The sequence below is a fragment of the Nannobrachium achirus genome, assembly GCF_963921795.1.
Source record: "Nannobrachium achirus genome assembly, chromosome: 12".
Taxonomy (NCBI): domain Eukaryota; kingdom Metazoa; phylum Chordata; class Actinopteri; order Myctophiformes; family Myctophidae; genus Nannobrachium; species Nannobrachium achirus.
This window is the reverse complement of record NC_137832.1, coordinates 2,327,182-2,341,952: the sequence shown is the minus strand read 5'-3', so window position 1 is coordinate 2,341,952 and position 14,771 is coordinate 2,327,182. Positions and strand designations below refer to the sequence as shown.

General features: G+C 42.3%; 1 protein-coding gene across 2 annotated transcripts in view; it reads right to left on the bottom strand.

Annotated features, from left to right (window-relative positions):
- iqgap2 (IQ motif containing GTPase activating protein 2) overlaps window positions 1–14,771 on the bottom strand; it is a 99,662-nt gene that overhangs the window by 81,547 nt on the left and 3,344 nt on the right. For both annotated transcript variants that reach the window (XM_080738858.1, XM_080738859.1), the window contains exon 2: window positions 7,745–7,844. In XM_080738858.1, coding sequence (XP_080594984.1) covers window positions 7,745–7,844 — 100 coding nt within the window. The remainder of the gene's footprint in view (window positions 1–7,744; window positions 7,845–14,771) is intronic.

Genomic DNA, 14,771 nt, shown 5'->3' with positions numbered 1-14,771 from the left:
AAAACACCTTCCTGTCACTGTCCCGTCTGGAGACGTCACAACACTGTCACTGACACACACGCACACGCACACACACACACACACACACACACACACACACACACACACACACACACACACACACACACACACACACACACACACACAGACACACACACACACACACACACACACACACACCTCCAACATCTACACACTGTATTCAAACTACACAATGTTTACTTAGTGTCACACAGGTACAAAGTCTGACTCTGAAAAGAAATGTGGCGTGCGTGTGTGCGTGGTGAGATTCAGCATGCACCCAGTGTATTTGATTGGAAAGACAGACAGACATAGCCTGACTGCATAGCCAGACTCAATCACACACTTCGTTTTGGGATTGAGTCTGAGCCTGGGGACGGAGATTCTACTTCAGCGGGGGCGGGGTAAAGCCTATTGACGTCACACACACACACACATACACACACACAGCCCCGTGTATCGCCGACGGCGACGCGGCGTGACATTGCAAAAATACGTTATTTCTCATAACATATTATATGACTGCATGTTTACGTTAGTGCAAAATGGTATTAAAACGTAATGAAACGGCACTATTGTATTGTTTATTAAAATAATTCGAGTTGAGTCTGACTCCGCCATGACAGTTTTCACGGACCAATCAGAGTCCACTAGCGGCTCACGTGGGCAGAAGAGCACCAATCAGAGTCCACTACGGAATCTCATGTGGGCAGAACAGCTCCGAAGGGAGGGGGCTGGGACCGGACCAGCATACCACGTGCCTCAAGTCTACAGCCCTGATTGGCCCATTCAATGCGCCCACTCTTCAGGCGCGCTTGAAATAAAATAAAATATCTCCGGGTTCAGTCCACACTACACACCACCCACCAACAGGGGGTGGTGATGTGCGGACTGAAGTATCAGTCTAAGACAGACAGACTGTCTGTCTGTCTGACTGACATTTCAGCTGTTTATTGTGGCCAAGAACCCAACAACAAACTGGCTTCAACAACATTAAAGGTCCTGGCTGACTTTTCACATCACTTATTTATTCTGCATTTGAGCCACGGACCACCATTTGATGTCATTTATCCTCTCAGACCCAAAACCTTACAATAATTTCTCATCGTTGGATACGATGTTGTCCACAATTCCATTCCATAGGAGAGATAACAGGCAAACGTCAAAATAACAATTCTTCTACATTCAACGGGAACTCCCACATTACTTCTGAGACTCCTACCCTATCCCTTAGATCAGTGGTTCTCAACCTGTGGGTCGGGACCCCCAGGTTATTTTGGGGGGTCCCCAGATGTTTAGCTAAATGTTGACATTGTTTTCTCACTCAACAGTAAACAGACCAACATACAGTATAAGTGTATACAGGGTATCTGCACATTTCTAAAGTGACAATTTAAGGACTTTAAATACCTTTTTAGTACCTCTGGTCAAACATTGGTCAAATTGTCAAATATTAGAGGCAGAAATTGTGAAAATAGCCGATCTACATACTCACAACGCCTTGCAACAATGGAATAGATCGAGTCAAACTAATTGTAATGCCAACTCCTACAATTCCAAGTGCTTGTGCAGGGTGGGGCCCAGTTCAAATATGATTCTTTTGGGGGTCGCGGCCTGAAAAGGTTGAGAACCACTGCCTTAGATACTGTGCACACGTGCACACCCACGTTCAAAACCAAGTAGCAGAATGAAGCACTGGAGTGTGGAAGCACTCCCACTGAGTCCTACTGACTGTGTTTTGCCACTCAGTAGACGTTCCCGCTTAACTTCTGGCTACGATGATGTCAGGCTGCATGCCCTCTATTCCTGCTGCTTTAGAGGAAGTGAGTCATCATGACTCCTGCAGCCCCGTGCACAGAGCACACAACAACACCATCCTAATCTCACGGCTAACAGCTCTATTAGCGGCTCCCACATAATCCTAATCCTTACTGACACACTGCTCTCCCAGGATACCTGTCACCAGGTGCCGGCTACACGGAGCTGGATATTTCTGAAGCTAGACATTTTTTGTGCTGTTGGGGCTTGCAGCCACACGAAGCTGGATATTTCGGCTGTGAAACTGGATATTTTTTAAACCGGATAAATAAGTGGAGAGATTGAAAAATATCCGATTCACTGGATCCGTGTAGACAGGGAACCCGGATATCTCTGAAGACTTTACTGTGTGTGTGCTTGTTAGACCTAGATATCTTTGTTGTGTGGACCTAGATATTTTTCTATGTGGATATCTGAAAAACCGGGATATATGAAATATCCAGCTCCGTGTGGACCTAGATATTTTTCTATGTGGATATCTGAAAAACCGGGATATATGAAATATCCAGCTCCGTGTGGACCTAGATATTTTTCTATGTGGATATCTGAAAAACCAGGATAAATGAAATATCCAGCTCCGTGTAGCCATGGCGAGAGAGAGAGAGAGAGAGAGAGAGAGAGAGAGAGAGATTCATTCTACATCAGTATTTGATACCGTGGGAAACCCCTTGGAAAAAACACATGGACAAACACACACACGTCAGGTATTGGAGCGGTTAGCACCGCAACAAATATATATTAATAAAACCAACTGATTCATGGGTTGCATTTTTGTAGCCCTATGTTGAGGACCAAAACAGGTGTTCTGATTGGCATTAGTTCTATGCCAATCAGACACCTTGAAACACCAGTGTTGGTACTGAACATACTGTAAATGGTATGGAACTATAAATGCAACCCATGAATAGAACCTGTTCAAATTTCCCCCAGTGTTTTCCTCCTGTAAATCTTGTGATGTAATCATAAAGCAGCTTCAGTGGTTCTCCAGCCTGGGTGCATCCCCCCATTCCGACATGCTGCCATTCAGACATCTCCCCATTCCGATACTAACCCTATACCTAACCCTAACCTCTGTGGAAGTGTCGCCATTCAGACAATTAGAAGTCAATGTCTGAATGGCAGCATGTCTGAATGGAGAGCGACCCCCCCTCCTGCCTTCAGAGACAAAGTCCAACCAGTCGTGGTAAAACAGTAACTCACGTCATGTGACCTCATCTGGGGTCATCGCCCTGGTGGACGTTTGTTGTCACAATTCCATTTTTGACACAGACAACATGAGAGGACAATAATAACCCATTTAGAATGGGCACACCGAGTGCCGCACTGCGAGCTTGTAGATCTGCTATTTTTGAAAAATAAGATTTTTTGAAAACCCTGTTTCTGTGTCAGCAATCTGGCCAGCCATCGTCAAAGAAAAGGTCCTTTTCACTCAACTGGTGCTCAGTTAGTCTGTTCTTCAGAGACTACTATGTCAGTGGTGCTCAAACTTTTTCACGTGAAGGCCCCCCAAAATGATATGTATTTGGCCACGGACCCCCATCTCAAAATATTTTGTTCCAGGGACCACCCAGAAGCAAAATTTGATTTACAAACGTTCGCTTTGAAAATACATATTTTCAAAGATTTGCACACATTTTCACGACTTTTTCAAAAATAGCAGATATACAAGCAGTGGCGGATTTACGCGGAGGCTTTTGGCGCTTAAGCACCACTATTTTCCGGACTAGCACCGGTAGTTTTCGGGGCTAGCAAAATCGGGAGAGAGACGGTCAGACGGAGAAAAGTGTGATACCAAGTGCAGTACTACTCTTAAACAACAGCAGTTCTATCTCTCTCTCTCTCTCTCTGTTTCTCAATGTCTCTCTCTCTCTCTCTCTCTCACCCTCATCATTCTCTCTCCCATGCACGTTTGGTTGCACAAAAACACACGGGTTAAGCTACACTTTTTCCTGTTAATAATAACCTGCGTGAAATAAGCTGCATTGGGAGGTAAACGGGAGACACTTTATTGTGAAAGTAAGACAGGAAACGATAGTTGTTGCTGGGTTGGCCCTAGTTGTCGGTTTGTTACGTTGTTAAGATGCATTGGTTTGGAATACGACCGCGCAGTTTAAGTTATACATCATGAATGGACAGCCAAAACAAGTTGTATTATCAGAACAGTTTAGCCTACACATTAATTTACGAACGGGGCGCTGGGGGGAGAGAGAAGACAGCAGTCCATTAACCCATGGACCATGGGAATTATGGAAGGCACGCAGGACAACTAACAACCCATATAAAACAAACAATACACTCGATTGAAGTTCTTTACGAGGAGATGTTATGGAAACTGTACAAGATCACCACCAAAGCCTTTACAACTTTCCCAAAGTTGCATAACAGAGATGCATTGATGGACGCACGATCGTGACCACTCGACCATACAGTGAGTAGTCTATAATTGATTAATTTCTGGACAGATGAATATCAACCTATGAAACATTTGCGCAGACCTCACTTTCAGACTATATTTCTCATTATTCTGTACATGTGTTGTTGGCCTCGATGCAACATAAACAACTTGTTATGAAACCATGCAGTATGCAAACACAGCCTGAGCCTGCGCGATTATTAGTCCAATATAATTAATTCCTTTATGCAAGATGAAGCTGTATGTTTATTTGTACAGCCTACTACTCCTTTACATTCAATTCGTTCAGTCCCAACTATACAACAGGACTTAAACTGTTGTTTTTGGCTTGTTTTGCTTAACCTAAGGGGTGGTTGGGGACTGGGAGACTGCTGGTGAATAGGGCAAAATGACTGCAAAACTTAAAAAATAAATTAATAAAAATTTCGTGCACGGGCGTGGAGCGGCCGCGGGCGCCCTGTAGCACCCCCTGCTGCTCAGGGCTAGAACCGCGCCTAATACAAGCTCTGTATATCTGCTATTTTTCACTGGTTAAAGCATTCAATAATTCTAGGCCTAAATGGGATAATATTACCAGAAACACAAAGAGAACCACGAGTACTAGTAAACTGGTTCTCAAACTTTTTTGGCTGCAGTACCCCTTACACCAGGGGTGGGCAACTTTGATGATGGTGAGGGGCCAGGGCCACTATATGTCTACCTTCACTCCAGAGGGCCACATTGCATTTTGTTACGTCCTACTTTGTCGTCCTACTAATTTGTACAAAAGAAGCAAAAATAGCAGATCTACAAGCTCAAAAAAACGCATCGCGCTGCAATGCGTTTTGAGCTTGTAGATCAGCTATTTTTGCTTCTTTTGAATTGGAATCCTGAATAATGTTTTGTTCTTTTTTAATTGGAATCCTGAAATGTAACAATTTGATTTAATTTCAAACACATTTAGTTATATACTCACTTTATGAACCTAAATACAAATACTTTGGACATAAAAAAAAATACATTTTCATACTACTATACTAGTCATTAAGCGACTAATATAGACTGACGTATTTAAAGCAGGTCATGTTTGGAATTATAACAGTTGAAATCAATAATATCAGTATTCCAGTATTAACCTGCGGGCCACATTAAGTGAAGGTGGGGGCCGCATGTGGCCCCCGGGCCGCCAGTTGCCCATGTATGCTTTATACTTTGATTTCTGAAGCCAAGTACCCCCTTCCCCTGACCACAGCATTTTGCTTATACAATTGACATCAACAGTCCAGTTCCAATGCCAATATTATGTTCAAAATAAAACAGCATAATGGCAAATAAAGATTGCTTTCTATTCAATAACAGTTGTACTAGTCAAGGTATTTACAGATGAGCAGGCTCACACAAGGACTGTCCATGTTTTGACATTACCCAGTAAAATACATATTGCCATTTTCTCCTGTACAACCCTGCAATACCCTCGCGGACCCCTAGGGGTTGATTCAATATTTAGATATTTAATGTCAATGTTACCAGGCCCTCCAGGCCCAGCGCCTCTCCCCATACACACCCAGGAGGGTAAAAATATGTCACCAGAAAAAATAATGGGTGTTTTTAATGAATCATGGTTAAAATGAAGTTTGAAGTTACAATGGGTGTGTGTGTGGAGAAAAGCCCATAAGCTGTTTCCCTGTTGAAAGTGGAATATCCCTTTAATTAGCCATTGTTAACGCCCATTACCAGGCGAAGAGGGAAGAGGGACACCAAAGTTATTTTCTCAGATTTTGGTATTCAAGTTTTAAATGGGCATATCTGCTTCATTTTACGATTCCAATGAACGACATGTCATTTGAAAGTTAACATGCTGTTCTTTCATCTGTATACTTAATCATTACAAAGATGACAAATTGCCATGGGCTACTTGTGACTCAAACCACTGTATTGGCTCACAATGATCTCAACTGAAACCAAGCCATAGGCTTTTTCGGGTGTATCCTTTTAGTTGACCTTGTACCAGTGAACTGTACTGTCATGAAACTGTACCTTTTCCTACGCAAACTGACAATAAATACTTCAATCAATCAATCAATCAATCAATCAATCAATCAATCAATCACATTATGAGAAAGCTTGCCAAGGGTGAAAACTGGTCTAGAACCGAGCCTGCCCCTGAACGTGAATAAATCAATGTGAGAACGGCACACTGTAGGCAGGGCAGAAAATGAAACGAAAACACACACACACACAAACACACACACACACACGCACACACACATGCATGCACGCACACACGCACGCACGGCACAGCACATCACATCTGCAACATCATATTTCCTGTTTGACAGGAAGTGGTTCCATATCAGGCGTACACTGGTTTCAGCTCAGCTATAAACGGAGATGTCAGGTGTGATCTCACAGGAAGTACATGAAATGAGTTATGCTATGTATCCTTTTACCCAATACCAATGCTTAGCCTAAACTTGACCTTTGGCTCTGTTCTTGGTCTGCTCTTTTTCCACTCTACACCAAATAGCTTTGCCAAAAATAGCAGACCTATTTGTTTACAAGCTCATTGTGAGCTACTTGTCTATTGGACCTGGTGGGACGTAGGAGGGGCCCGGACAGGAGTCAACCCACAGAGCCTGGTCCTTCCACGCACCAGATTTCCTCTCCCAGTCTCTGCAGCAGTGGATTGTATGACCCTATCTTCCCCTAATAGGACTGATCGTGGGGACTGCAGAGCTACTGGGACGTAAGTTGGGACTTGATCAACCCCGGCTGGGTCACCTGGATGAGGGGTATGATGTTGCAAGACCCGAAACCCTGATGAGTTCAGGCTACATCACTGAGGATACGTCCCAGGTGCATCCACGCAATGTTGTTTTCGTTATGTATAAGTGTCTGACTCTGTTTAACACACTACCTGGCCTCCTCTAACAGTGAAGAGTAATACAATGTGATACTGTGACTTTATCAGACAATAAAATAAAACAATGCTGTTTAAACAGACTCCTCTCCCCCGAGAACAAACTACCTTGATCCTTAGAACACAGTACACCATCAGTAACTGTAAAAGGACATTGTCTAGTATGTGATATTAAGATACTTGCTGCATGCGGATAAATATTTTCATCAACGGATAACGACGATGACGAAAGACAGAAGCAAGAAGCAGGAGGGAGAAGAATAGGTCTGGTGAATGGATATTCCTCTCTACCGTTACTGGCTGCAATCATTACAATTAAATTCAGCAGCAGCTCTAAAAGCGCTAGCATTTTTCAACACTTATTTAGCTTGAATGAAGGCACATTTTGTAGCGATACAAATTGATTGGTTTAATTATATTTTCTACAGAGATATAAAATGGGAACTGGGATTTAGTGTGATAATCCAAATACAAAATGATACTGAAGTGGGTATGGTCAGTACAATGCTCAGTTTAGCCTCAAAACCAAGACCCCAGAAGTAAAGAGCTGTGGTTTGACTGGTTTGATTTTAAGTAACTCAAGAAAGTAGTACCGTTTGGCCTCCTCCAGGTGACACAGATACTCGTAGGCGATGTTCTGACGTCTCCTCTCGTCCATCTCCTCTGCTGACAGCCGCTCGTCATCCTGGATGGCTGGAAGACACACACACACACACACACACACACACACACACACACACACACACACACACACACACACACACACACACACACACACACACACACACACACACACACACAATTCACCCTTTGTCAAGTCCCGCCCGTTGTCCCGCCCCTCTTCACACCCATTGGTTGCTGTGTCTTGGTGGGACACTCGGTGGGACACTCCATCCACTACCATTTTAATTCAGTTGCTTCGTATTATTATTCTGTGTGTTCAATTCTAATTTCAAACTTGGTTTCAGTAAAATGGAGCTGCTCTGCAAAAATTAGCAGATCTACAAGCTCACAGAGCTCACAGAGCTTGTAGATCGGCTATTTTTTGGCAAAGACATTTGATAGAGAGTGGAAAAAGACTGTATCAAGTACGTATATTATCAAGTACCTTTTACCAATTATAGAGAGTTTAAGTGGTACCGGATATGCAGCTCGGCAAATAAAAGGTGAATTGATCCCAGTGCATGTCATGACGGAGAACAATATCACAATAAATTAAATCTCCATGATACGATTATCGTGAGTGTTTTTTATCACGATAATCGATAATATCGCGTATCGTCCCATCCCTAGTTCAAATGTGCATGCTGTAATGATGTTGGTACCACAGCAGACATGGACATACAGAGGATGTTTGAAGGCAGTTGCTGAAATGTTGTCAAAAACAGTTAAAAAAGCCGATCAACAAGCTCACAGCGCATCGCAGTGTGACGTGTTGTGAGCTTGTAAATCAGCTATTTTCGGTGTGCAACCCTGCATTTATACTGTACCAAGCATGTACACGGAGCACACATTCTTTCAATGCTGTTGGACATGGAAATGGGAGCGTTTACATTTCTTTCTCCATAGTAAAAACTGCATTCATGGTCTGGAGAGAGGGCACTTTTTACAGACAGGTAAAAGGGCAGGGGCTTGAGCCCCCTTTGATGTCTATGCGTGCACGTGCCTGCTAGGAGAGATAACAGGGACACGTTGATCAAAATAACAAAATTCTACATTCTCTAATTGTGTAGACTTCTTGTAGTTTAAGTAACACAGATGTTTTACAATAATTCTCTAGTTCTAAAACCACTTTGTTTTGGAGCCCAGCCTGCAACAGTTACAAAGTCCATCCTCGGGCAAACATTGGTGACTAAAACTAAATGAAATTTCATTAAAAATCGAAATTGTCCTGTAAAAATGAATCAACACTGTATGATCTGGGATGCATCGTACTCATTAGAAGAGCAGGCAGACCAAATACAACCACCCCGGTTGTCTACCCCCAGGGGTCTTCAACGTTTTCAGGCCAAGGACCCCTTAGTTGAGAGAGAGATGAAGCAGGGACCTCCACAACCTCTTCATAGATTCCATATAGTTTCATCGTTTGACAGCACAATCATCAGTGTATTTTGGATTCATGTCAATTTGTGTTTTCAGATATTTAACCACTTGAATCGTCAATACTTAATAAACTTGACCTTTCACTCCGTACTTAGTCTGCTCTTTTTCCCCTCTACCAAACCTCTTTGCCGAAAATAGACAATCTACAAGCTCTTGTGAGCTTGTAGATCTGCTATTGTTGGCTAATGTTCTCAGAATATGGATGCTAGGGTTTCAAATGGCTAAAAAGGAGAAAAAATGGTTTCCCCCCTGTAGTAACTCTGAGGACCCCCTAGGGGTCCCGGAGCCCCTGTTGAAGACCCTTGGTCTAACCCCAGCACAGTGGTTCTCAAACCTTTCAGACCATCGACACCCCAAAACCAGGGGCGTAGCCATGATTTACCAACTGGCTCGGCCTGGCACAATGTGGGTGGGCTCAGATGTGAGCTTGTACATCGGCTATTTATTATTATTTTTATTTTGGGTGGGCACACAAACTAAATGGGTGGGCCTCGGCGTGTCCAGGCCCACCCTTGGCTACGCCCCTGCCCCAAACATAATCATCATATCCCAAATAATCAAACGTGTCATTTCATTATTTAGGATATTATTAGGCCTGTGCAAAAAAATCGATTCACTATATTATCGTGATGTTAATGCTGGCGATTCAATTAATCGATTTTCAAAGTTCAGAATCGATTTTCCCGATTTTATTTATTTATTATTATTATTTTATTTTTATTTTTTTAAGGCGAAATTAACCTGATGGTGAAATAACCACTTTCAGTCAGAGTAAGTACAGGTCCTAAAGGAACAGCTTTATGGCTAAAGCTAGCACAGTGCTGTAGGCCTGCAGCACAGCGATTTTTTTTTTCTTCTTTTTTTTATGACTGTTTTGTTCTGTGTTTTCTGGCATCTTGACCAGGAACATGTTGTTGTAATGTTGTACCACTGGCACTTTGGCTGAAATAAATGTCAGAAAGATTGACTGACTTTATTTGGCTGCATTGATTTGAAGTATATGATTCAACTTTTAATGTTTTATATTGTTTAGAATTGTTTTAAGATTTTTCAATATAAAAAAGCTGTAATTTGTGGGGAAAAATCGCAATAATCGTGATTCGAATCGCAAATCTCAGGAAAGCGCAATAATCGTGATACAATCGAATCGTCAGCCTATGAATCGAAATCGAATCGAATCGGGAAAAAGTGAATCGTCACAGGCCTAGATATTATGATGATTTTACAGCTTGTATATCGGCTATTTCTACTGTTTTTGAAAATGTTTGAAAACACAAGATGATTATGATGATTATGATGATTATGCAAGAAGCAAAAGAAGAATATCTCAAATAACTGTTTACGCAATGATTTCATAATTGTGACAGACAGGCCTAGAGTACGCATTGCGGGGGAGCTTGTAGATCTGCTATTCTCAACGATCCTTGACCCTTTCAGTCCCGGTTAATGAGAGCGTTCCTTAAGCCCTTCTAATCCAATCAGATCCCTTTATTTCTGTCCCAGCCAAAGCCCATGCTGTAGCACAGATCTCACAGAATTCTTGGATCAAAATGCCTCGGTGCCGCACTGTGAGCTTGTAGATCTGCTATTTTTCACTGGATAAAGCATTCAATAATTCTAGGCCTAAATGGGTAGGCCAAAGAAAACATGGCACCCGTTTCTCATTTAGCGCCACCAGGAGGCCACAATAACACACCTGACCTGGTGGAGACCTGTGCTGCTAGTTAGTTCATGAATCCTGTAATGTGATTGGTTCATGAATCCACCAACTCTTTGTGCAGCCAATCAGAGGGAAGAGACAGTTTGTTGTCAGTGAACTTTGACCCTGGCTGGGGGTCGGCGACCCCAGCTGACCTCTGACAACACCAGGGGTCCAGGGACCCTCACAACGCCTCGCAGTGGTGTGATATGGATTTTAGAAGTGGTACCCCTCTAAATTCATGACGTCACGTGCACGTCAGGTACGCGCGCGCGTGCACGCGCATGTGTGCACGCATGCCTCGCATGCTCGGTGCTAGTTGAAATACTGTATTCAACATCACAACATTTTTATTGTAGCCTAACTATATTTCTTATTATTTAGTTACATTATAGTTTCAATTAATGTGTTTCAATTAATGTATTTTTTATATAAAATATAAAATAACTTTACATATACATAGACTTTAGGCTACTTTACAATCATAGACACTTTCGAAACTCTCCCTCCGCTTGCAGCTCTGACAAAACAACACACTGCTTCGTTTTTCTTCCACTCTTGTGAAGTAAACAGATGAGATGTTCAATGCAAGGCGAACGTGCTGCTGGCCGTGTACAAGTGTAAATGAGGATGTAGATGAGCCTACCCGAGTATTGTTATGCAAAACAGCTAGCCTGGTAGGGTGGTCGTGTGTGTGTGTGCATGTGGGGCGTGCGTACGTGCAGCTTGAAAAAAAGAAGTGTGGGCTCGCCGAGCCCAACCGAGCCCACGGCATCTCACCCCTGACGCCTCGCGCTGCGAGGTGGTAAAAAGTTAAGTTGAAGTCGGGGGCGTGAACGGGGGACAAAACCAATGACTTAACACTGGACTTCATAGAATAGCCTAAAGTGATCCTTTCTTCCTTAATAAGCCTTTTGTTTTGATGCAACCAGCATTATTGAATATTAATAATCCTATTGCCTATATCAGGGGGTTTCAAGTGGGTGACGGGGCACCCTGGGGTGCCGTGACGGCGAGATCATTTGATAATATTTGGAATTTATTTGGACACTTGAAAAGATATTTAGTATCATGTTAAACTTGAAGTACAAAGTTATTTTCAATCAGTTCTAACCAAAATGGCTGTTATCTCAAAGTTTTCCTCGCAACATAAAATATCGTCAATGGGCCCGATTCACCAACCTACTTACGAACGTTCTTACGAAGAAATTTGTTCTTAGACCCTTTTAAGAAGTTTTTTAAGAAGATTTGGCATACACCAATGTTTTCTTAGCTGTGATTTGTTCTTATGTTAAGAAAAAATCTACGCATACTGTAGAGCACTCTTAGGGTGGCCTTTTAGTTCTTAAGTGTGACATGCTGTGCTAAAATAATGTATTCTTTAAGTTTCATCAATTCTACAGTTGTATAATAATATGATTTAAATCATCAAAATATTTGTATCATATCTTTAGAGCAGTGGTTCTCAAAGTGTGGTTTGAGGACCTCCAGGGGTCCTTTAGGAAGTTCCAGGGGGTCCACAGTAAAACAAGGAAGAGTTTTACCATTTTAACCCAGTTTTAAAATTTGTTTGAAAATAGCCGATCTACAAGCTCACAACCGAACGCATAACCATTACAGCCCAATTTGAGCTTGTAGATGGGATATTTTTTTAACACTTTGATAAATCTTGAAAAATCTTCCCAGGCAGAAAATATTTTTAGGTGCATGGGGGTCTACAGAATGCATGTTAATTTGGGGGTCCTTGACATGAAAATGTTTAGAACCTAGTTTTCAACAGGTCTGAAAATTCCCCCCCCCCCCCTCCCCTCGGCACAACTCTTTACCCCCCCCCCCCCCCCCAACAGCCGCCACACGCCCATTTTCCTGTCCCCTTCCTACCTGAAAGCCCCCCTTGCACCATGCACCATATCCCAACCACCACACCCCTACTTCCACCCCATTACATACCAAGCAGCTGCTAACTTAAAGCCCCTCTATACCCACCTACCAGCTTTCAGTAATAAAATGTTTAATATCCACAACTAATGCTATTTCCAAACATGAAATATGGATAACATTCTAATTTCAGCAAATTTACATTGATGTCTATAGTGAAATAATAAAATACATTCATTCATTAAATACAAATAATTAGCTGTTCACTTCAGAAGTATCTCCACAGAAGTATTTTTTTTTTAATGTTTGGAGCCTGGTGTTCCACCATCTTTACACTTTAGTTAGGCTATTCTTGCCTTCATTCTCTCAACTTTATTTCTGTGAGTGATTTCTTGTTAGTTCTGTGTACAGCAATCAAACACAGGTGTGACTGCAGAGAGTCGTGCCTTATATGGGGATTTGTGGGTGGCTCCCTATGGTAATAGGGATGCAAATTAGGATATGTGGGGCGTCTACCTATGATAATTAGGATTACCTGGCACACCCCTTCAAGTTACGAGGATCGGCATTCATCATGATAAGAACATAGTTAAGAACAATTTTGCCTTCCTAAGAACGTTTCATGAATGTGACTGGACTTCACTTAGGAATTCACTTAGGAAGAAATTTAAGAACAAGTTAAGAAGAAAGTTAAGAACTTATTGGTGAATGAGGCCCAATGTCGGGCAGAAACCTCGTATCTCCAAGTTTCAAATGTGTGCGTCTTTTGGTAAAGCAAAGCCCTGCTTCTTCATACAAGACTGTCGCACAAAACTAGTGAAAACAGCAGATCTACAAGCACACAGCGCCTCGCGATGCATAGATCTGCTGTTTTCACTACTTTAGTACATTTTATAGATGATAAATACAAAACGAACGGTTTTGGACATACAAGGTTTCCACCCGACAACGACGCTATGCTATAAATATAAGGTGCTGGGAGTGAAAATGATAATGTAGGGGTGCCTCGGATTAAACAAATATTTATGGGATGAGACAAAAAGGTTTGGCAACCCCTGGCCTATATAATGTATCCAACAGGATAACGTTGGTGGCTAATGTTACCACTTCTGTCCAGCCTGTCAATGTGACAGAGTGGAGACATTTAATTTATTTATTAACTTTTGACTTTCCCTGGTGGGAGTCAACTTGTGTAATAAAGTCGACTGAGTTGACTTGTCGACTTTTTTGGTTAATGCCCTAATTGACGGATCAAGTGGTTCAATGTCTAAAAATACACACTAGTCCAACAAGCTACACCAGGGGTCTTCAACGTTTTAGGGCCAAGGACCCCTTAGTCGAGAGAGAGATGAAGCAGGGACCCCCACAACCTGTTCATAGATTCCATATAGTTTCATCGTTTGACAGCACAATCATCAGTGCATTTTGGATTCATGTCAATTTGTGTTTTCAGATATTTAACCACTTGAACTGTCAATACTTAATAAACTTGACCTTTCACTCTGTACTTAGTCTGCTCCTTTTCCCCTCAACACCAAACCTCTTTGAAGAAAATAGCCGATCTACAAGCTCACAACGCCTCACAGTGCGAGGCGTTGTAGAGCTTGTAGATCAGCTATTTTTGGATAAAGTTATCAGAATATGGACGCTAGGGTTACAATAGAAAAGGAGAAAAAAAGCTTCTATTACACAAAGATTTGGAGGACCCCCTGTAGGAACTCTGAGGACCCTCTAGGGGTCCCGGACCCCCTGTTGAAGACCCCTGAGCTACACTGATGACTGTGCTGTCAAACAAGTCTAGTCTAAGCTGTCTAAGAAATCTGTGAACATTTTTAATATGTAACACTACTTTATACAATACGCAGTGGGGGTCCCTGCTTCAGCTCTCTCTCGTCTAAGGGGGTCCTTGGCCTGAAAACGTTGCAGACCCCTGCATGGCC